This window comes from Corvus moneduloides, chromosome 3 (assembly GCF_009650955.1).
Source record: "Corvus moneduloides isolate bCorMon1 chromosome 3, bCorMon1.pri, whole genome shotgun sequence".
Classification (NCBI taxonomy): Eukaryota; Metazoa; Chordata; class Aves; order Passeriformes; family Corvidae; genus Corvus; species Corvus moneduloides.
Window position 1 is genome coordinate 34029620 of NC_045478.1, and position 24915 is coordinate 34054534.

The 24915-nt window shown below is 40.5% G+C and overlaps 1 protein-coding gene across 3 annotated transcripts in view; it reads right to left on the reverse strand.

Moving 5' to 3' along the window:
- The window catches only part of FILIP1 (filamin A interacting protein 1), a 103180-nt gene that overhangs the window by 25022 nt on the left and 53243 nt on the right, over positions 1-24915 (reverse strand). For all 3 annotated transcript variants that reach the window (XM_032104841.1, XM_032104840.1, XM_032104842.1), the window contains 2 exons: positions 17596-17769; positions 15337-15515 (listed from right to left, as the gene is read on the reverse strand). In XM_032104841.1, coding sequence (XP_031960732.1) covers positions 15337-15515; positions 17596-17769 — 353 coding nt within the window. The remainder of the gene's footprint in view (positions 1-15336; positions 15516-17595; positions 17770-24915) is intronic.

Sequence of the window (24915 nt, forward strand, 5' to 3'; positions counted from 1 at the left end):
AGTCTGGTGAGGTCTGAAAAGCACCATTCTGCTAGCTCCCTGCTTTAAAGAAGTCCTAAACCAGGCCTTTTGTTCCCAAAACAGCATAAAAGAATTTGGGGATTCCTTCTATTTCCCTGATGATTCCCTGGATTGCTCACAAGCACCTTTTCAGACTTCGTGAGGGGAACTAGGAAAACATCTCCACTTCCCTTTGTCTTTCTCCTTCTCTTTTGCCTTTGCTTTCCTCTTTCCTTCCCGTTGACCTTCCACCTTTTTTAGGAAGCTTTAATAGCCAAAAACACTGAAAGCATATAATTTCAAATATTGTTATCCACTAAAAATGGATCAATGTGTGTTTACATTTTTGAGAAACTATCTAATTTCATGTTCTTTCATTACTTTTCCTTAGGAGCCTCATTCAGCACACAGGCTGGACAGAGCTCATTTGAAAAGCAGGTGCTTAGAGACTGATTTTATGCTTTTTATTCAAGACGTTATTTACCTCACCCTCTTCAGACTCTGCTGAGAAAAAAATTATTAATTTCTGTGTGGGAGGTAGAAGCACAAAGGGACCAAGTTTTTGCTTGGGACACCTGCTCTGGGGTCCATTAGATAGATGTGTGTTTCAGAGTGCTGCAGGATGGGTGGTGCGTGCAGATCACAATCCCATTTGCCTGTGCCCAGGAATGGATGCTCCAGACTCCTGGACATCTGAGCCCAGATCCAATATGCTCCCCAAAATGAGAGCCATTCTCACAGTGAAAAACATTCACAGCCCATGCAAATGAGCATCCCGTGACTTAACTAGCACCATGCAGGAAATCCGTCACACCAACGCAACAGTAGAGTCACATTTTCCAGGGAACTCTATACTAGTCTTAATCATTCTCTCCCATTTCATATTCCTTTACCTCATTTACTAAACACGTTCCAAAAGATGAAGTTGAGGTCCTACAGAGAGATTGTTGCTTCCCGTGTGCAAAGCTGATGCATCTTGCTATGTTTCTGTTTTTCCAGTGTCAGAAACACTGGAAATACTGTACAAAATATGTTTGATCGTGCGATTACGAATATCACATGCATTGGACAGACAAGTGTTCTGCTTATTATACTTGCTGTGTCCTTTGCAATCCCAACAATTGTTTGGTAGAGCTAAATATTCTTTAAAAAGAGGAAATTGCATATACAATGGCAAACACTAAGATAATGACCATTGAAATTTAATGTTGTGGCATTATACGGGCACTTTAGGAGATGTTAGAAGAGTTTAGATCCTTTATATTGCCTGCATAAAAGCCTGCACTCTAAGTTAACAAAATAATTTATGGCAATAGCAGGGTGTCAGCCTCGAGGCAGTTTGATACTAGAAAGGCATAGAGCACTTCGCAAGCAAGTTTCAAAACTATCTGCTGACAGATGGGTTTGGCTGTGATCAGCAGCCGAGAGCAAGGCTCTGTTCCACCAGCGCTGCTGGCTCTGCAGAAGGGTATCTGTTCACACCCCCCATCCCAGCTGGCTCTGGGCTTAGAGCTCATGGCACAGCTTGTCCCAGTCCCGCTGCATCCGCTTCGGAGTCCCAGGTTCTCCTCACCGCTGCACTCTATTTCTAACCCCCACTTCTCCCAAATCAACAACCCTTCTAGGTGTCCTCTTACATCTGCCTTGGCTGTTCTTTTGTCTGTATTGCCACACTTGGGCCAGGCTGGAACTGCAAGCGGCACATCTGCCCTCATCTGTGTTTTCATGGTCTCAGCTGTGAGCAGAAAGTTCAGGGAGGTCAAGAGGATGTTAGAGAAAGTGCAGTGTGGTAGTGGTGAGCCTGCACATCTGCAGTAGTTAAGTCTGTACAACCATAAGACTTCACAATTAAAGTATTCTCCACCGCCATTTCAACTACTCCGGGTACCCATCACTACACTGGTACCAGAGCTACAGGGGATATCAGGTAGGATGTCACAGCTAAGGTCAATCTGGCCTTTAATATTTACAGCTTTTTTCTTGCTGTACAGAAATCACATTATGTGTCTATATAAAAACATAAACTTGCTGTATATGTTGTTATTTCTCAAGAGTACCATCAACTTTAAGTCACATCAAAGGCTGGGAAAATTTAACTTGGTCATGAATTTTTTTGTTCATGCTTTCATTGGGATGAAATATTCCGAGAAACGCATTCCTGAGTAAAGCAACACTTGCAACATTGTGAGACCAGATAAGAAAAACAACAAGAAATAAAAGCAGCAGAGGGAATAGATAGGAATCCCAAATTTCAACTCATCTCTGAAAGTCAGAAATGATACTTTGCATCTGGCACAATTGTCTGCTATAGAGGAGAGTAACTGGGAAGCAAAAATGGAATTGGTTTAAAAATTTAATGATGTGCTAATAGACTACACATTTCTTTGATAAGCTGCTCTCTTTAAAAATTCCCTAAACTATGCATAGCAATAGATTCCCCTTGTGGATCTTAGAGACTTGTAACAAATTATTACCTGATTATAAAATTCTCTGTAAACAGAGCTTTGTAACCTTTCCAAAACACTGCCCTGCTCTCTTTACCTTCAGTGCAGAAACACATGTAACATTTATAGTGAAGGCAGAGAGCTTGCAACTCTCTCCAAGTTCTCTAACATGTTACAAAAAGCCCAAATATTTCTGTTTCTGCAAAGCAAAGCTTTCCTAAATTTGTGTTTACTTACATACATGAAAAGGTACACTGTGTGCTTGCCAGACTTTTTTATTTTTTGTTCATAAAAGCTTCAAAGCACTGAAAATCTCCATCATTATTTTGTTTTGCTTTTCTTCCCTTCTTTTGGCTAAGTCAAACTCATTTGGTAAGTCAGATCTGACCTCCACTTTCTACTTAGCCAGTTGTCTACTCTGACTGCAACAGATACAAATTGATTCAGTGTCATCTTGATAGAACAAGAAAATTTTGAATATTTAGGGAGGGAAGAGGCTGATTTTAATTTGTTGCTGAAGATGTAGTGAGCAAGGTGATCCATTGGGCCTTTTGGAGAGAGAGAAATAAATAATGAAGATAAATGCTGTAAATTCTTGAAACATGACTTTGTAAGAAAAGCCTGAGAAAAAGACTTCAAGTTGGACTCTGTGCTATCTCAGGCAATACATTTTATATGGCATACGTCATGCACATTAAAAAACTTCATTTGGTGAGCTGCACTGACAACTGGCTTTGTTCACCTTTGTTCTTATTTAAAACAGGTTGTTCCATGCAGCTGTTAAAGAAACCGTGCGCGCACACACGTTTGCACACAGGCTTTTTTATTACTCCTCAGATCTTTCTAAATAAGTCATGCTGCCTAGGTTTTAAATTATTTTTCTCTTTACAGCATGAAAATCACCCTACATTGGGATCTGCTGCCTTTTGTGGAAAGATGATTCAAAAGTTTAACAAAAGCATTTCTGTGGGTTTGGTTTTTTTTTCCTGTTGCACTCTACCCCCTTCCTTTTGGTTTTCTGCTTTCTTAGCACTTGTGTATATCCTTTTGATAGCTGGAAAGCTCAGCATCTCCAATACTGCTGGGATGGTTTTAAGTAAAAGTGATTACAGATGAAGCAGGACCTGTCTATGTCACGGTTATTGTTTCATAGTATGATTTGGTCATATTTTGTGAATAAGCACCAGGAGTCTCGTAAGAGCCTCTTGTGGCCCTTCAACAAGAGCGCCTTGGGAGCCAGGGGAAAAGGTGTCCAGGATCTTGGACAAGTGCACTTGGCAGGATGCCACTTGCTGCCCTCTGTGCACCTACTGTTGTTAGTGCTGGCTGCTTCACCTGCCTGTGCTCAGTCAGAGCACCTCACTAACGCTGTCTACCTGCTCTGGGCTCCACCCTTGTTTTTCTAAATTACTTGCTTTTGATGTGCTAGGTGTTCATGGGGAAAAATTAGGTAGAAGAGTGAGCTCAAGCATTTAAAAGCAAGGTGAACCATGCCTGTTCTCAGTTTATCCAGGGAGAATTAGTCTTTTGGGAGTGTCTTGGCCTCTTTTGCTCCAGCTGGGTCTAGGATGTGAAATTAAGCTTGACTGATTTTCTCCTTTCTGTTGCTTTTGTTCTGTTGGCCTAACCCTGTGTCTTTGCTATTTCTCATCCTTTATGGTCCAGGTCCATCAGTTCAGTTCTTGCCCCATTGCTCGCACTCCTGCTGACCTTTTCTGGACTTCCTTTTCTTTTTTGTGCTTCTTCTCACTGACCCTTCCTTCAAGCAAGGTAATCAGTGACTGACTGGGATTGAAAGGTACCTGAGTCCTACACCTAAAACTAAAGGTTCTCTACCTCACTGCTTCCCATTTCATACACCACTGAAATATAGTATTTGATAGAGTGAGTAAAACTAGTGGGCAGGAAAAACGAGAGAAAACAGAATCCAAAGAATTCATGATTCATTTTAATACCAAACAATACAAGTGATGGTGTCTGGAGTCACCACGAGAGGGTCGCAAACATCGGAAAGTGTACCAAGAAGAAGAGTGACAAAGTTTAAAATCTGGATTTAGGAAATAGCATCATTAATATAATTGCATGCACTGGGCTAGTCAAGCATGGCAAAGCTCACACAGCTGTATGACAGCAATGCATCTTGAGAGCAAGTAACTATTCAAGTGGAGTCAATATAAAAACTCATCTCTGTCAATGCTGGGTCTGAGACTTTTTTAGAAATACAGCCTTTGTGTGTACTTGTTCATATCATATTTGGCCACCTTGGTCACAATGACATAAGAAGAATACAATACACACCTATGAAAGCAAAGAAAAATAATCTTATGAAGATTCCTTCTTGATTTTTAAATTACTTTCTGTGAGTGTCATATCAATGATTTAGCAAATAATGAATCCTCAGAAAAATTTTCAAATGCTGTAAAAGAGCAGCCAGCAGCTGCTTTTATGATCTAAAGAGGGACTGATAGATTTTAATATCAGCATTGAGTAATCCTGGCTGTCACACCACATCGTAATATACCATGTCCCAACTCTCAGTCTGAAAGGCTGTGAAGGTATTTCCATTAATTTTCATGCCAAGACCCTCAGCTCTTGCCCTGAACACAAATGAGCACACGTCTGCCCACCACATCCATCCCACAACCCCACTTTTGCTAGTGCTTTTTGCCTGTGTTCTGGAGGTGCAGCAAAAATGGGCACCTCTCCCCTCAGGAAAAAAAAAAAAGAAAAGAAAAAAGAAAAAAAGAAAAAAAAGAAAGAAAAAACCATCACAACTGTGATAAACCACCAAATAAAGCCCCCTACACCTACACAAAGCTTTTTGATTACCACATAGCTATTTACTACAGCTCATGCAATTCTTAGGTTTGCTGATTGCGTTACATTTGTGCCTGTTGAGAGGCAATTAGAGAAGAGTCTGTCCCCACTGCACCCCTCCCCAGCCAACACACAGGGCCTAGACTCACTCAAGGTTTGAGCCTTCTATTTTAACCTTTTACTTCTAGTCGCTTAGATCAGAATCCAAAAAATACTCCCACAGATATCTGGAATGTAATCAACGAAGAATTTTAAAATGAAAAGATAAAGAAAACAAAAAGAAACCCAAAAATAACCCCACCCAAACCCAAACCAAAACAACCAACCAATTCATGTATAAATTTGAATGTTCACAGGCATCGATTTTTGAGCAGATCTTCATTTTGGTTGCCCAAATTTGCTGTTGCACTGATAGATGATGCACTGATGATGGGTAGTCCCATCATCTTGCCTGAACCGAACATCATTCTTCACCTGAGGTTATTTGGGCCTTATTAAATACATGTCTTTAAAAGCAGGGGCCTTGTTCTGAGGACAAGAGAGACATGGGCTGAGCACAGTCATTGCACAAGAATAGGAGCTGTCAGTGCTTCCATTCAAAGAAACACTTACTTGCACCAGCCCCTGTGTATCACTTGCCACAAAAACGGCATGTGTAGTTTTAGTTCTCTCCTCAGTGTGAAATAATTCTAGTTTGCACTACCCCTTTCCAAGATCATGTCCTGACTGTAGTCTACTGAGTATATGAATAGCAAAAAAAAAAAGGACAGGGAAAACTCAGGTTCTGAGATGGAGAGCAACCAAGGAGAAATTGGGTCAGTTTCATGCAGTAAGTGTGAATTAGAAGGTGCTGTGCTTGCCTTTGCCTTAAAATTTCTTTCTTCCATGTCTGTGTTGCCCTCTGAATAACAGCAGGGCTTATGCAATCTGGCCCTGTTGTTCTCTAATCAGGTATTCAGTCATTAGCTGTTGCCTTCCACTGAGCATCCCCTTTTACAAATCACTATTATTTTTTGAAATCTTATAGTGACATAAGTGCAGATGATACCTCGTGCAAGGAGGCAAAAGTTTACAGCCTCCTTTGTAGAATCAATAGGTAATACTGACCAAAAATAATTCAAAACACAAAGGCATAATTTGGCTGTGGAAATTATGTAAAAAATTATAGTCGTTAAAACTACTGTTGTTATTGTTGTTATTATTACTATTATGGTTTATTATTATTATTGTTGTTGTTATTACTATTGTTATGATTACTATGATGAGCTGAAATGCATATAGGAGTTATATAAAAATATAATCTTTTGGGAAATATGTATTGTTGACGGGTTAATTTTCTGGAGCGCAGACTCCCATGCAGAAGCTGTAATTCCACCCAAGAAACTGCTGTATGTAATACATTTATATATGCATGTGTAGACTTCTACAGGTACAAGCATACACACATTTCAGAGTTCCTACTCTGATTCTCATTAATCCCATTAATCAAGAAGTGCTCTACTGACTTCAAAGGAATTGTAACAATGCCAGCTTTGTGCTCATAAAATCCAGCATCAGGATTAATTATTTCCTAAGACCTGAAGTAGATGGATGTAGAATGCATGGTGTGCTAATGGTGGGCACTAGGCAATGGTGCTTGCAACTGAAAGCAAGTTGGACCAACAGCACTTGTTCTGTCAGGTGAGGACATGAGCCAGTCAAACCAGGACAGACTCTCCTCTATTGCAGAATTAGCTGTGCCCATGTCACATGAGCTGTCCTCCACACCGCCCGCCTGCCTGTCACTGCTACGGGCACTGCTCTGCCCCTGCTGGTTCTGGAAACCAGGGCTGTATCCCAGGCAGTAATTTTCAAAATGAAAAAAATGTTGAAAGCTATGCATCATTTTAAAACAAGTTAAGTCACCTAGGAAAAGCCTGACATTTAAATGATGAAAGAGAATACATCTATGCCTTTCTGGTTTCTCTGAAAATAAACTTTTTAAATGGAATTACAGGAACTTTTTTTCTATGATATATATACTTGTCACCAAGAGATACTTTTTCAGCTATGACATAATTGCTATCATCAGAAAACCATTGCTGTCATTCTGCTATAATTTAGCCTCATTTTCTGCTCATTTCTGTATCTTTCCTCATTAGGGCATTACATATTCAGCTACGTTACTATTAATCATTCCCTAACATAAGCAACTGCATAACAGAGCTGTGTAACTGATTTTTCAATTTCAGAGCTAAACCAAAAACTTAAAAAAATATTTTAAAAAGCTTAATTTTTGTCTCTCATTCAAGTGAAAAAAATGTTTCATGTGGATTTCAGTGAAACATTTGTTTGTTTCAGATCAGTAATTTCATTTCCATTTTTATCATTTTAAGAAAAGCAGGGGATAGAGAGGACTTTATCTTGGCCCAATTCACTAAACCAACAAGTGAAAAATCGTCCCTTTTTCAGAAGTGATCTGCCTGGACCAGTGAATTCCTCTGTCTGGGAAATTTGAATACTCAGACACTGACCTACAAGAATTTTCACCTCTTTGGTGAAAAGAACCTAAAATTATGTAAGTAACTTGTAAAAGTAGAACAATTTTTCCCAGGAAGAATGGGAACAGACACCCCAAGGAACCAGTGATGTGACCGGGGGGCCTCCTCTGAGAGGTGTGTTCAGGTCCCAACAAGTTGACAGAAGGATTGAACGTCTGCCATGGTCCAGGTGAGTGGCATAATCACAGGGTTATTTGATATGTTTTTTTGACTAGCTGGTCTTGTGAATTAGGTCACCAGATTTTCTTTGTTGACATTAATAACAGTCTTACACTCAAAAGGGTATATCTTAATGAGTTTTTAAAAAGTTAGTTGAAATACTAAGTATGGCAGCACAATATTATAATCAGGCACCTACTCAGGTACCTTACAAATATGTGGTGAATTATACATTCTGCATTTCTCTCCCTGCACATTTGAACAGGCCATGGCAAATTTCACAAGAATGCTTCATTTGCACCCCCTAATTTTTTTATTTCTGCTTTAAGATTTCTTCACATATAAGCCTTAAAAACAAATGAAAACTGAAATGATGCAAATATAAAACTCATTATTGCTAATCTCCATTGCTGCTGGAGATTGAGGAATGAGAAGAAATGCACAATTTAGCACCCTTTTGGGGAACTAAGATGTAAAAAATATTACATCTGTCTAGGGTTAAGAAAGCTTCCATATAGGCTCACTGATTCAGAATAACCCCCCTAGTCAGATGATGTCTTGAGGTTCTTCGTACAAATGGAAGTTATCAGACCATGCATTACAGGTCTTGGATATTAGCAGGGCATTAGGGCAGTAGGTCATACACCTCACTAATTAGTCTGTGCATCTCTGCGCAGGTAAACTTTAATTTAAACATAAAGCAAATATCCAACACGTTCAATGAATGCCTATTATCATGTATTTATACTTGTAAATAAGTGGTATCTATTTAAATTTTTTAGAAATTCACTGAAACCTGGCATTTCAACTGAAACCTGTTTCTAATCTTTCTGAATGAGGAAGCAATTTTCCCTACATGACCCTGATTCAATTCTTGTTTTCTTTGCCTAAAAAAATGACAACTTAAAAAGATGGCCTCAGTAGAGCTGTGAACTGGTATTTATTTCAGTAGTATAATAACTCTGAAACATGCCAAAGGCCTCTTAAATGTTGAAATTGTTACCTATTGCACCCTGGACAGAGATTGAGTTTGTGAGTAGATTTTGAATGAAGTAATTTTTTCCCCCTGTCTGGCCCTGGGAGCATTTGAATTGATGATTTTAGCAAGCAAACTTGCTAGGAATAATGAAGTACATATAGTTTTGTATAATAATTCTCTCTTAAGGGCTGTGAAGCTGATGCCTACTTAGAAAAAATTTTGGAGGAGTAGCTGAAACAACACATGATGCCATTTTATATAATCCCAGAAGTGACTGAAAGACTGGACAGTTTTGAGGACTATCCAAGTGTAAAGAGATGGATTTGGATTAGTCCCAGCTCACATTGTGTAAGACTTGCAATACTTTCATATTGTTACTCCACAGTCAGATGTCACTGTTTGTTCTCTCATTTTCAAATTACCTTTGGAACCATTTTGTTGGAAGTTGGGACCAGATTCATTAGTTAAAACATAAACTTTGAGCTGTCGCTGCCTTGCTGTCAGCTAGAGCTGTAAAACAGGACCTGAAAAATGGATGACCTTCAGATTTACTTAACTGTGCAGAAATTGTATTTGTCATTGCCAGGTTTTTTAATTCATTTCTTTTAATAGACTGCCACAGAATTTCTGATCTGTGATCCTGTGAATATATTACATTGACAGAAAATAACCAGCTTTTCCAAACCATACCAATAGCATGTCGGCCTGAAAGAAAAGAATAAAAATGCACTGCTGCCCTTGTCTTCTACATTATAATATTAAAAGTTTAGAGATGCTCTTTTTGAAAAGTAGACAGAGAGTGACTCAGTGCTCTACTAAGGCCAGTAATGTGCGGTAAGATGAGTAACCGCTGTAGGCAATGGTGAAGTCCCATTGGGATGGCTTTTCCTTTTTTTTGGTCACAATTTGGAAAACAGGACACAGAAACAATCACCATACGCGAAAAAAAGCCAGAGTACAAATATGGCTAAGAACTCTTGGGGGGAAAAAAAAAGAAGATAGCAAAAATCTTTCTGTAAAGTAACTTAATTTCCAGACATTAGAGGAATCACCAACAGATTACAGTTACAGGCCAAAATCTGTGTTATATGTTTGGATTGTGTACCTCACCCCAATATTTCTATATGGGCCTCTTCTTACCACAGAATTTGGCTTTATCGTGGTAAATCACCGAGGTTTATAAGTCCTGAACACTTCATATTTTTGGCTCGATTGTTCTCTAAACAAGTAATTGACTGATGGATACTCTGCCCTCCTGTCTTCCCTCCAGCTCCTTTATTTTACAATCTTCATAAAAATCGAGGGAAAACACAAACTGGAAAGGCAACACACACAAAATCTCCAAGCTGTATCACACTCCAGCCTTTACACTTGCTTGGGTCCATGAAATACAGGGAAACAAAAAGGCAAGCCCTTCCCAATGAAAGGCTTGGTGCTGCCGTCTCGTGGGAAAAGGGAGAAGGGAAACTTTGATAATAAAAGCAGAAATGCAAGAAGGGGAAGAAAGGGAGTTTAAAATCTTGTTAACATCAACACTCCCATTTTTGTTTCAAGAGTGCTGTGTGCTTTATTGCTCACAGATCAGTTTCCTTTGCAGGTGATGTGGGCCCAGAATTACATCACCAGCAGAGCAGCCAAGAGCATCTCGGTGCCAGCATGACTGAAGCTGAGAGGAATGTATTATCACAGACCTCCGAGGGACTTGCCAGTGCATTCCTTGCTGGGGGTGCTGTGATGGGGGAGGCAAAGAGGAGACAATTTCACGTGAAGACTGAAAGGGAACTTTGTGGAGGAAAGATCTGGGGTCACAGTCTTGCTGTCTCCTCTAGGCAGATCTAATTATGGCCATGTACTTCAAAAAGAGGGTTTAACTAAAACCAGATTTATCAGGGCAATGCTTAGGAAGTACAGACTGAATCCTCAGCCTTGCCGTTGAGGAAAACATGAAATGCTTCAGAGCACTGAGAACACTGGCAGTGGTTGTAAAGAATAATTTGAAGCACTGAGGAAAGCAAGAACCAATATTAAAGCCTCATCACTTCAGTGAAGCCTTAAAATAAAACATAATATCTATCCTTTAGCACAGATAACACTGAGATACTGGGTGTATATTTACTGATCCATTGTGTAGTGGGGTGACAGACTCTCAGCAGTCTCAGAGATCATGCTGGAAATGATCAAATTATTCACAAGGCAGTCACATGGATCCCCCATAACAGAGCTCCAACAAAGCCTTTCTGCCACATCACACCCTCTATTCGGCAACCCACATCCCATGCATATAAAAGAATTCCCCCCCCCCCCCCCCATTTTTGCAGGCTTTCAGGCTATTTCTTCTATCTGTCCTGGATGGCAGGACTGGCTCAGTGGTCCTCACCGCAAGCCTCTTCCTGAACCGTTAAAATCAATGGGAGCTTTCCAGTGCTCTTAATAGCAGCAAAATGTGCTGTCAACCACCAGGATTAAAAGAAGGGCACATGAAAAATTTTTCAGAGATTAACACCTCTAAAAATGTCAGCATTTTAAAACTCATCTCCTAGGTCGATCAAAACATCAAGGAAGTGCTGACATTACAAAGATCTCGACCCTTTTCCACCAAAAAAAAGCCCTGCTGATCAAATGGAAAAGTGTATAATTGATAAACTAAAGATTTCTCCCCACCCTGCCCCCAGTTCCCTAAAAGGGAAGGCAAGAAGGCTGGGACCAAGCAGCACAGAGAACAGCCAAGTACAATTTCATGTTAAGCCTGCTTAACACAAGAATTTTTGGGGTAGTGAAGTACCAATAACTGGTTTAGCTGTGCCCAGCTCAGCCCAAAGTCACACCACCAGCTCCGTCTTCAAAACACGGTTGAAGTCATGAGGGTGCCTGTGCTGGGAAGACTAATTTTATCCCTGAGGCTGCTTATGCCTGGTCTGCTGATGCCTGGTCTCCAAGTGCCCACTGCAAGTCAATGCAGTTCTGACCAGACCCTTCATTCTCCACCTGTAAGACCAGAGACTCCTTACAACCACCATCTGTCACCCAAGTCTTTGAGGGGGCCTGGGGGCTCTTCTCCATATCCCTCAGCCTCCTCAGGAGGCTCCAGGAAGATGTCTGCTTTTGCATTCCCTGGGATCAGAGATGCCCAAGGACAACTTGATGTTAGAGGAACAGCAGCTGAGGTGGGCAAGCATTGAAAAGGGAAATTTGATTGCATAGAAAAATAGAAAATACTGCCCATAATTTCAAATATCATTAAATACTATTATAGCATACTATAGGGAAAATTGCAAAACACTTCAGCCACCATGTCTGTAGAAGCACTTTCCACTAAAAGTACCATTTCTTTCATCTCCACCTGGCAAATGGTCATCACTACTCTTTTCCTGTAACATGCCACCCTTTTCCACAATCTTTCTTCAGGTCAGTTGCACTTGGTCGTGCAGAGCCAATGCCAACAGTGAGGCCCTTTAGCCTTCTCCATTTACCTGCCCCCTGCCCCTAGCTGTCTACATTTTTAATATCCCAGTGCACAATTTTCTCTTTTTTATACTTTTCATGCGTCATTATTCTTGACAAATCGTGTTTTCCTGTTACTTCCTTCCTGTGTGAGGCTGATCTAATAATTAGTCACCCATAGGAACTGTTTGTTTTCATATCATGTTGTTGTAGATGGATTAGAGATAATGTATAAAAGTGCATGTAAAAAATTATTCCAAAGTAAATACATTAAGAGAGTGTTAGACATACATTAGAACTGAGGCATATTTCTGCTCTTAAAGAATTCCCTTTTCGCTTTGTTCAAACTTTCACGAGACGGCAAAAGCAGATGTGGCCTGTGAAAGTTGATGTAGACAATAATGTTTAGGAAAGATTGATAAAATAGTGTGAGGAGAGAAATTACTGAAACTACTTAGATCCAGGACAGAAGTTATTACTTCTCTCGTTTTAACAGACTTCTGTGAGATGGCCATCCTGCAGCACTGTTCTTCCTCTGGCTCACCCTGTCTCATTAACATTACAACTGCGAGTGCAGCAGAGTGGCTGACGGGCAAAGTTCAGCTCTGTGTCCCTTTTCGTTTTCATGGAAACTACAAGTCTGTTCAGCTCTTAATAAAATAACCCTCAAAGCACCACAGTAAAATGAATTATATGTATAGTGGTACTTATAAAACAAGAATGCCTATGCAGGACCTTAAAAATGCCTTTGGGCAGGTCAGTTCTCTGTCCCAATATGCAGACTGAGTATGAGTTTCTTGTATGCTTTAATCTGTTGCAACTTAATTTTTCCACTTCAAACTCTTTCTTTTTGACAAAATCTATTGCCACTTTGGGGCTTTCCTAAGAAGTCATCCTATCACCCTCTCTTTCTTTGTGAATATAGCCCTCAAAAAATACTACTTCTAGGTTTTATTGCCTACAAAGATGTGGGTGCAGTCTCAGTTTCATGTACACTCAGAAAACAAAGGTAAGAAGTTGAGATCGTTTAAGACTTTATGCTAATGAGTGGTTTCCAGCCCGTCCTGACTTTGCTAATCTGCTCTGTAAGTGATCTGAGAGGAGGCCCTGAAGAGGGAGGTACATGTATCTTGGTTTTCTATGTTTAGCTACATGCCATGTTCTCTCTGCTTGGTCACTACTAACTTGATACAAATTAGTGTCATACACAAACAAAGTGGATTAAATAGCAAACATCAGATTTCTGGTGTTACTCAACATAAATCAAAAGGGCTTCAGCATTGCAATTATTCCCCTGCAGCCACCACTACAGAGACACTGGTGACTAAAGCCAGTGGATTTAGTTGCTGTTAAAGATCTGTTTTTCAAGAGAAATTCAAATTCAAATTTTCCTTTTCTTATTGCTGTTTTTCCAAAAATTGTAGAATGTAGAAAACTTGAAGTTTGAGAGAGCAGGAAGGGTAAGAGAAAATACAGATATGGGACTTGATATCTTGGCAGTGGTAGGATACCGCACTCCTTGCATTAAGATAAAAAGCTCTTTAATCACTTCATTAAAGGAAGTCAATTCAACCCAGGTCATAATTGTAGACTGTTTAGTGGCCTTCACAAATTGAGAGGGAATAATAAGAAGGCAACAATTGTCAAGTTAATGTGACTGTAAAAATGTAAAGACGAATGTAAATGGTATTTTAATACCACTTTTGTAGCATTTTAGTGGCTGCATGTCCACACATACATGGATATTCAGCATAGAGACAAAATTTCACCTATGAGAATCCTATGTGAAGTTGGTACTTACTTGAAAATACAACATTTTTTATTTCTTAAAACATATATTTACATTTTTCATTTTCTACTATAAGAATCAATTTGCCAAGGTGCAGAAGCATTTTTGTTCCTTGAAGTTTGCCAGCCAACCCAGGAAAGTAAAGACAGAAAAAAACCAAAACTTATTAAACCAGGAAATATGGTCACTGTAGCTCATGTGCCACCTACTCAAAGCTGGCGCTGAACTGAGTTCAGGAAATACACTAAACAGTTTTGCTCCTGGCATTTTGCAAATGTCTGCCACAAGCCTGTGGTTTCCTCAAAAGCATTTCTTCTTTGAACTTGCCTTAAGTATTTTTCTTAGAGTCTTTCCTTTAAAAAAAAAAAAAAAAGAAAGAAATACAACATGGATTGATTTCAAGCAATTTGGTGTAAGCACAAAAATTTCATATTGAAAAACTGAGACTGTTGCTGAGTGCTCAGTCTTCAGCTAAGGTAGGTGATCTTTCTTTTCTTAGAGACACAGAGAACAAATTACTTGTCCAACAAGCTGGATAAACACTTGAAAAAAAGAAATGTGGTGTGTATGAGAGTGTGAGATGAGCACTGCAGATAGTCTACCACAGGCTGGGCACATTTGGTAATGCATGATAGTATTTTCTTCCAGGGGAAAGATAACTTGCCTGAGGCACAAGTCTTCAAAAATATGAAAAAGAATGCAAATGGTTTGTGACTTTGCAAGCCTAAATGCAAAGGGCATGGCAGAGTCCCACCACTTGTGTGCCAGTATCCTAATGTGTGTTGTGGTTTTCCTTACCCTGCCCTCCTGCTGTGACAACAGTGCTCCATCCTTCACAAAACTTAGTGCTTAGCTAAGCAAGCCAGTCTCAACCTTAGCCAGCATAAATAACATCTGATCAAAAGCTACCTGGAGGTGAACCCAAAACAGGCATGACTAATTCAAAACAAATTTGTTTCTTAATTCAAGCTCACACTACAGGAACATTCAGTGGTATTCCTCCAGCTCCAGACTTGCACAGTAACATGCTTACAAATGACATGAGTGGACCAACATTTACAGATGTTTTACACGTAAGTTTAGTGTCATTTAAACACAGAAAATACCAGGCCATGTCACTGGTGAAGGGACAAGCATTGGGACACTGGGGGTAGTCTTTGCACTCACCTCTCCCGCTCCTGTTCCAACAGGTTGGTAAAGTCATCGCTCTTGTTCATGTAATCTGTATGCTTATGTTTCTCATTTTCTAGCTCGTAAACTGTGCGACGATGGCACTTTTCTGCCAACAGGAGCTGTTCCAGCATGCGCCGGTATGTCTCTTTCTGCTTTTCTTCAAGTCTGTCCAGCTGGATTGTAGGAAAGAAGAACAGACTGTTTTAAAGGTCTCCTTGCTTACTTCATCTGATTTATTAACCAACAATGTTGTGTTTGGTAAATGCAAGTCCCGTAATTTTATGTCTTGGGTTTTACATAAAGCAGTGACTAGAAATAAGAATAACTGCCCCCTGAAAGTAATGATTTATTTGGATGACATATTAGCAATAAACATTTACACAGTTTTCAGATACACAAAGGACAGAACTTCACTTAGTTTTAGCGTAACAAATAATATTGTTGCAGTGCAGAATTTCCCCTGTGGTGAGGTGCTATGAACACTTTCTTCATTTCACAGGGAAAAGGCTGTAGCTCAGACCTCAGATCCTGGGAGCCTGACTTCACACACCTATATGGGGACTAGACACTTGCATAGGGAGCATAAAGTGTAGTCTGAAGGCTGAAATTTGAGCTATGCATCTTTAACATACCTGTAAGACTGCTGAGATAAAAGATCCAAATTATTTAGATTCAGTCCAGATTCAGTTTTACATTACCAAATACAATTGATTATAGCCCTAGGGGTTTCCCCTCAGCCTGTTTTTTGACAGAAATTCTCTTTCTTTATACACAACCTTTCTTGTCTTCTGCATTTTTTTATTAATTTAATATTCCAATTATTATTCAAGCAAACATTAAAACCAGGGAAGTATGTCTAAAAAGTTGCCATGGCATTCCAAATCCACCACAGCTATTCATGTTGCTCCTTTTGCTGTTTCTTGGGTGCAGATGACAAACTCCAGACTCCTCCCTGCCAAAGCAGCCTTCAGCCTTGGTGCTTGTCTGGTTGCCTGCACCTGGCACAGTGGCTGGCAGAGCCTGCTCTGCCCACCCCCAACCCTTACCCTGTGAGAATCTCATCTTCCTCAGCCCCAGCTGCCCCAAGCTGCTGTTGTTTCTTTCACAGGGTATCTCAGCAAACTGGGGGAAAGAAGAAAGCAGGAGGACCATGGCAATTTATTCTCCAAAAGCTGACCATAGCAGTCAAACAGTCATTGCATTTTATAAAAGAGCCAGGTTGGGTTCAGCTTTTGAGATCTTTTGCACGTAATTTTTCTATATTATTTCAACATAAGCCTTGTGAATCTGCACATGACGAAAGTTTTACACTAAAGTTCCTGTCAAGTTATCATATTCTTTAGGAAAAGGCCTTGCTAAGGTCTTTTAATCTTGTTTGACAGTATTTTATGTATGCTCCCACATACTAAGGTTTGATTTCCTTATTTACTATTATCCCAAAAGTTCCAGGAGATGTTTCAGTGAGAATACACAGTACAAAGATATCCCATGGTAGACACAACTCCTGGTGAACAAATTAACTGTTCTAATTGGATGAACTATGAAGATTTGGACGGGCACTATAGTATGTTACATTGTGTGTTGTTGCATGCTCCTTCCCCATGACCTGGACTGTTACGAAACTATGAACAGGAGCAATGGCTGTTTATTTTGGCATTCACACTGGCCTCAGACATTCTCAGGTCTAGTCTAATTCTCAGGTCTACTTGACATTCATTTATTGCTTAAATTTTAAAGCAAGGAGTCCTGTAAGTCTCTTTAGAGGCTGAGCTGACTTTGCAGTCCTAGAGTGTAAGTGATCTAAAATGAATATGGATTAATCATTGCATAAATATGGTCAAAGTCAATCTCTAAAGGTCTTCTTTTCTTAACTACCCTCAAGACAGTGTTCTACTATGCCAAGAAAATCAAAGAGAAGTTACCAGTGCTGTGAGCAGTAGGGGTTGAAGCCTATAATTGAAAGGCATTTAAAAACCAGAAATTTAACGCCCAAAGATTTTGGCCTTGCTTAACAGCACCAGCCCTTGGAAGCATACAGCCTCTTTACGGTTTGTGTTCAAATCCAGTGACTTCGCTTACAAATTATTCTGCATATGAGTGAACAAGATTTTGTTTTCAGTGTACAAATTCTGTGTATTATATCTGTATATATGTCTCTTGCATGCTTTTCACACATCCAAAATATATGGAATCTCACTTCTGGTTAGGCTTCCCCCTGCACATACATAATGTTGTCAATCAAGAAGTTGTTACCTCTGAAATTGGTTTCTCATAGACGTCTTCCCCTATAGACTTTTCTTGAGCAAGGATGGCATCCCTGTGTAGCACTCGAAGCACATTCTCTGGAGTTGCAGACCCATAATGAGCTTCTAAAACTTCAGGTTTGGTTTTCTCTGTCTTCAGCATGTGGATCACATCCTCCCTTGCCTGTAATATTGCAAATCACTACCGTAAGTCAACCTATTAGCCAACAGGGAATGCAGGGAAAATAGGGGTATTTCATATGTACAGACTGCATACACAAAAATAAAATAAATTAGAAAAATGATGGGCTGTCAATACAAATATAAAAATTTTGGGAGATATCAGAGTAAGCATGAACTCTGCAATACAAATTTTGTCCTTTAAGGGATGATTTATTCTGTTCCTGCATGACATTACATTTGAATGCTATGAATTTTTATCTGAGTTGCAGCTATAGCCAGGGGACATCATTATTCTTCATATACTGGATCTTATTTGTTGCCCATGCTGTTCCCTGAAGGGGATAAGGAAATGAGTAGAACAAGCAGCACCAGTGAGCTGAACTAATATTTCTCAGACAGCTACTTCCTAGTCACTCCCTAGCTGAATTTGTGACTAAATAGTCTTTTCATGTAACTTCTAAAATAATTATTTTTAGGTTTTCTTCTTTAAACAAAACCCTAGACATGTTGCAGACCCCATTTAACCAGCATAACTGGTGTCAGACATGGAAAGTCAGAGCACATCCCCCAGCAGTGGAGGATGGCTGTGCTGCCGGAGCTGGGGCTGGCCCAGGGCCCAGCTCCTGCTCCCTGCCCCAGGTGGAAGCCCCCAGTTTCAGGCAGCATGAGCAAACATCTCAGCATGACCAGACAGCTCTGCAAGGCCCCCTGGCTATGAATAAGGGGCATTTTAGGGCTATGCTGTGGACAAACACTTAAGCCAGGGCTCTGTTTCTAATGATACTTGCCAACACCTGTTAAGCCATCTGTAAAATGGGGGCAGGGCACCTGCTTGTCTTTCAAGGCATGTTTATGAGGCCATGGTCCGGGGAGGGACTGTAAAACCTGCAAGTTTTTGGTGGGCAGAAGGGAGCTCCTGGATTTCCCTAGAGACCATCTTTCCCACAAGTGCAAATGGATGGGGGAGGAGAAGAGTATGGGCATTTTTCTCTTTCCTGCCCTTCTGTCAACCCCTGTGGGCTTGGGAACTAACTTAAGGGCTAAGGAAAGGTTCAGACATTTTAGGAAAAAATCCTTTACAAATTCTACTCTTATGTAAGCAATGACTGTTTTAAGATTTATGAACTGACCAACTCTTCACTCTTTCCTGTGCCACTCATAACAGCATTCAATTCATCCCTTTAGCAAATCTTAAATCTTTACCCAGAACCATAGAGGCATCACAGCTCTACAAAACCACCTGCTGTTAAAATGAGCAAGAAAATAATTTTGGGTAATAGCAGACCCTTTAATTTTTTTTTTCATTTAAAATAGTCTAACACGAAAATAAATAATGAACTTGAAGCAAAGATCATGACATCTAATTAAGAACTAGCCCAATTACACTGTATAACATTTTGTAACCTTAAGTAAAATCTTTGCACATGGCTGCAAGGTAAAAAATACAAATTGGAATGGTATTCATGTTATTTCAAAATGAGAGTGGGAAAGGTTCATCACTCATGGATGTTACAGCTAAGTGAATTATGTGAGCTAGTCCCAAAGAAAGGCAGAAGAGCATATACACCTCACTACATCACATCCTGAGACTGTGCCACTCTCAGTACAGGAAAAATGTTATTTAAGGAAAGTTCTAGAAAGGTTTGTGAATGTATTACTTTTTTCTATCCCCGTAGTAATAACAGATGTCTTAGTGTCTTCATCACCATGATGCCAATGCTTTTATATTGAAAAAAAAGCCCTTAAAAAGTTCAATAAAAAAGTTCAAGCATGGGAGTATGGAGGGATTTATAAATATCCAGATTTTATGATGTGTTGTCTTAAGCCCTTTTAGGAAGAGGCAGTTTTGAGGCCATACCTTCATCCTGGCCCTATGAAGTAATTTGGTATCCTGCTGTGTGCCTCAAAGCAAGGGCCCTGTGCCACAGGCATGCTCAGGGAAAGCACTGTGCAAAGGGAGCATGAACACAGAGGGATGAGGGAGCAGCTCCCTTCTACCTTCTGCACCAAGGCACACAGCCAATCATGTTGAAATGTCTTTTTGTTTTGATTTTCAGCACACAAAGCTTCAGGCCCCACACAGTCCATTTCTCAGGGACAGGCACACCTCAGACCCTAAGCTATTTGGGAGGGGAGGAGGATGAGTTTATTCTCTCATGTTGAAGCTGTTGGCCCCTGGATGGCATAATTAAACACTGACAAGGCTAGGCAGAGCAGACAGAGACAGCTCAGGATTGGTAATTTAACACTGTGAATAGGCAGAGCAAAGAGCTGGACTCCAGTCCCTGCAATGGTTATTTGATACAGAAATAGCTGGTGGAGGCAGCTCCTCTGCCCAGCGAGTGCCCCAGCCCCTGTTCAGTTGTGCACTGCCTGACTTTCCTTCAGGCCTCATTAGCCTGTCATCACTCACAATTAAAATGGAGCAACTTCAGCACAAGTCCCTGAAACAGCTAAGAATGTCCCTGATAGCTAAGAAAGGCTTCTGGATGCTACAGATTTGGGTCCCCCAAAAGCCAAAGGGACTTAAGCAAGAGGGAGCCAAGCCAGGGGAGTGGATGATGCTTAATGGAGGAACTGACACCCCCAGAAGGAAAATAGGTGCCCAACCTCAGTTCAGAGCTTTGAAGAAAAGAACATATTCATTTCTTCATCTTTAAAGGGAAGCAGTGACACACCTAGCTCCAAGGGAACAGGGTAGGACTGTCAGCACTGAACACCCCTTGTTGCAGCCCATGGGGAGGGTACCTAGCCCAGAATTAGGCTGGGTGGCACCATCACTAGGGACACAGTCAGCTGCCCTCTCCTGTACACCTTCTTTGGTACCCTGCACTCTGCTGGCCCTTCAGATTTGGATGGTGTTGATGTGGCAAGGTGCCTTCTGCCTTTTCTGGGCTCAGCCATTTCTCCTATCGTTATCTTTTCAAGGGTATTGGTTAATTCACCAAGTACTCTGTTTCAGTTATGATAACAGTTTTTTAAAAACAAACTGGCAAACAGACACACAGGTTGCTAGGAAGCACTGGACCAAAAAGGGAACCTAATGCTAATAATAAACTGGAGGCAAATTTGCTTTTATTTGGTCAGAAACAAGCTCCATCATAGGGAGATTCTGAATGGCAGATAACTTAGGCCAGAGAGAGATCCAGGCAATGTCCTAATTTTCCATCAGCCTCTGGGTTTGTGAATTCCAGTTAGTCTCTCTGAAACTCCTCAGGATAATATAGAGGGAAGGAGCTGAAACAGCATGCCTGTGTATCTTGTGATTTCATGTTTCTCCCAATGACTAATTTTCCCCTGAAACAACTAGAAGAGAGGTCAGATAGAGATGTTTTCTTCCAATGTATAGTGATCTTCGGGAAACAGACCATTTTCAGAAAACAAGTCAGAAAAATACTGCAGAGGAACACTGGGGCTACTTTAAAATTCGTACCTGTGAAGAGGCATGAGAGGCTCAAAGTGGGGGGCCCTAGCTAAGAAGAGGGGACTTTGCTGGCAAGCTGTTTCTACTGATGAACATCTACTGCTGGTACCTCCCTTGTCCCAGAGCACAGTGCTGTTTTGCATAAATCATAAGCGAGGAGACAAACACAAGGAAGATATTTCAAACTGCAAGTAAACTTGCATATGAAACCCAGAGAACAGTCTTTAGCTGTTTTGGTAGAAGGAACATGATGTTTGGCACAGGAAAACCATCTCTCAAGTCCTGTTCTTGTTTTGTTTTGTTTTGTTTTGTTGGTGCTGTGATGAGAAAGAGCATCCAGGCTTGAGAAGACCACATATTGCAACAGCTTGTAACACAATGAAACTTATTTGCAAAAGTCCAGAAGACTGCAATTAGTTAGAGAAGCTCTTTAAAGTCAAAATACGGAATTTAAAAAATTTACTTTTATTGGTTTTTTATTACTTCAATTGTCCTGCAGAAAACTCCAAGCTAACATTCTATCTATACTGTTCAGACTGTGAGTTCTTGAAATAAAGAGACTTTTTCATTAATAAAGTGTCCCAAGTACCTGATTCTCTAAGTAGTAGAAGCAATAAAGACAAATCAAAGATGTACTATTTTAACTCCTTCAGTTACTGCTGCTGATAGAGGAACTGCAAAGTTGACCTATGTCTAAGCCTTGTTTTATTTTTACTGGAGGTGCCAAAATCTAAAGGTTGATGACTTCAGTTCTTGAGTACACCCTTGGGGGGGGCTGAGGTGCTGTGGAGCACTGCTGTCCCACAAAGTTTTCCTGCTCTCCTTTCCCTCCCTTCTATTCCCCACTCATGAGTGCACTTACCTAAGAGGTGGGGTCTTCATTACTAACTGGGAAATCCAAGACAATGCTCCCCTTCTCTCATGAGTGCATGCTACTTGCCCAGATGGAAGGCTGACGAGGGCCCACTCATTGCAGGGCTATCCTGAAACACTCACTTTTTGGCAGACTAAAGTAGAAGGGCTTTCTTTCGCTCACCAACTTGAGCGGAGGAGGGGGCTGTGTTCCAAACCTCACTTTACTACGTGCCTAGTAAAATATTTAAAAGATATAGAAAGGATGTAAAGAGGTTTCTGCATAAAATTGAAACTATTTAGGAAACAATAGCTTGACTCTGCTGCTTGTAAAAGGGGTCCGGCAGCCTAGCAACGAGATTCTTGGTCAATGGAAAGACTGTTACACAAGCCGGGCGTTCAGACGTTCTTCCTCCTCATGCCCTGCCCTGCCAATTTACTACAGCCCTCTCTCCCCATTCCCACAGTCTTTGGCCTCTCCCATGAGCCTGCTGACAAAACTCAGCACCCACTAAACGGGGAATTTTTGCCACAGGCCATTTGTCACCTGGGAAATGGGAATGAACTGATCAAACTTGTTTCATATAAGGCAACTAGTAAATCGGGAAAAAAATTCAGTTGTATTCAAGATGGGCTGAATGGAGTCAAAGTAATCACTGTCAGCTAAGAGTAAAACCCAACTCAAGATCATTTGCCGGTACATGTCCTAAACTCTTCTCTTGATTTTTTTTAATAAGTAGCCTTCCTGCAAATTCATAGTGTGTCTCTCTCAAAATCAGTTACTGGTAACTATTACCTTCATAGCTCCACATTTGGAGGCATCTAACTACTTTAGAGAAATCTCAATATTTCAGTAACATGACAACAATCCTCTTAATTAGATGAAAGAAGTTCTGAAAACTCAGGAGCAGCATTTACAAGAAATGCAATTATGTAATATTTGGTCAGTCTGATATTTCCAGCTTTTGAGTATTTCTTTTCTGGCTATGAAGACACTTTGTCATACCTACACAAGGAAGTGCACTGAGTAGCAGATGTTTAATATTTATGAAGTTGTATTTGTCTTGCCAGTGATTAATGATGAAAAAAAACCACCAAAACCACAGAGAGGAGCCTTTACTTCTACTTGTGTTGTTGTTCCTTGCATCGCACACAGTTCAGGTTATTTATAGCGCAACAGCTGCTCTGTTCAGCATCCGAAACTAGATAAGGTCACAGGTTATCCATGTAATGTTGGGGTCTTACCAGTGACTGATTTCCTAAATTCCAGTAGGCTTTACAAATGTTTCATCCAGAGTTAATAAACATCACACTCAAGGCATCCAGAGGGAAATCAGGAGAATGGTCTCACACTGCTTTCTGTGCTATCCAGGACATGCTGTGTTGCCATCAGGGCAGGAATAGCTGTATTTCTGAAAAGTCTCATTAGAGACCTCAGAAAGTGGATATCCGCAGCTTGGTTAGTTGACTTTAATGAAAGAAAGCATCTTCAGGCAGGTGTACTCAAATACCTGTATCTGAAAAACTTTCCTAACACTAATCCACTTGTCCCTGTTTAAGACCACTAACTCCCCTTCTTTCTTATCTTAAGAGGAAGCAAAAATAATTAGAAGGAAAGTGTACTTTCATAATTTTGTGTCATAATACTTTAAAGATATATGCATGCAGAACATAATCAAAACTACTCCTGACTGCTGGAATGACACTTTTGTTAAAGGCCTGGTTGCTCACTCTAGCCCTTCATACTGCTATAGTGACTGGGTGGCAATTTGCCTTCCCAAACAGTTATACTTACCGTACAAAGCATGTTTCAAAGCAGGGAAGTCAGATGCTCTCCTGAATATTGCATCATACAAAGCTCCTTTTTGCTAAAAATTCAGTAAATATTTTTTTTCTCCTATACCAGATATCTGAAGCAGCCTTGTTTGTATCACTTGCTCAGTGATAATAGCCATGTAAAATCCTGGCTAATTACATAAAATCATAGAATCATAGATGTCCTGAGTTGGAAGGGACCCACAAGGATCATCAAGTCCAAATCCTGGCCCTGCCTCGGGACAGGACAGTCCTAAGAATCACAGCAGGTGCCTGAGAGCATTGTCCAAACACTCTTTGAACTCTGTCAGGTTGGTGCTGTGACCACTTCCCTGGGGAGCCTGTTCAGTGCCCAGCCACCCTCTGGGTGAAAGAATCTTTTCCTGATATCCAACCTAAACCTCCCCTGATAAAACTTCAGGCCATTCCCTCAGGTCCTGTCACTGGTCACCACAGAAAAGAGATCAGTGTCTGCCCTCCTCTCTCCCTCATGACAAAGTTGTAGAATGTGATGAGATCTCCCCTCAGTCTCCTCCAGACTGAACAAACCGAGGGACTCCAGCTGCTCTATGGTTTCCCCTCTAAACCCTTCACCATCTTCATAGCTGTCTTTTGGACATGCTCTAATTTTGGACATGCTCTTGTATTGTGGCACCAAAACTGCACACTGGAGTCAAAGTAAGGCTGCACCAGCAACATGAATACATAGTTTTTCTTGCAAAGAGGACTTTATGTACAGCAAAGTTTTTTTCTCACCTTTCATCTTAGCTTAATTTCCTGATACTTGAAACTGTGAATTTCACTTGCATGAATTTGTTTTAACTTTTCTGTATCCAAGTCTAGGTACACAGTGTACTCTGGAGGTAAAGAGATGGCTTCAGTGATGGAAAGTGATCATTGTTGATTGTTGATTTTGTACAAAGGGTAAGTGAAATATACATCCAGAAATACAGATGATCCCTCATGACCCTGAGGATATTAAACAGAACTGTTCTATCTTCTCCACACTGTGCAGAACTTTCTGGCCTTGTATGAAGCCTTTGGAGCGATACCCTG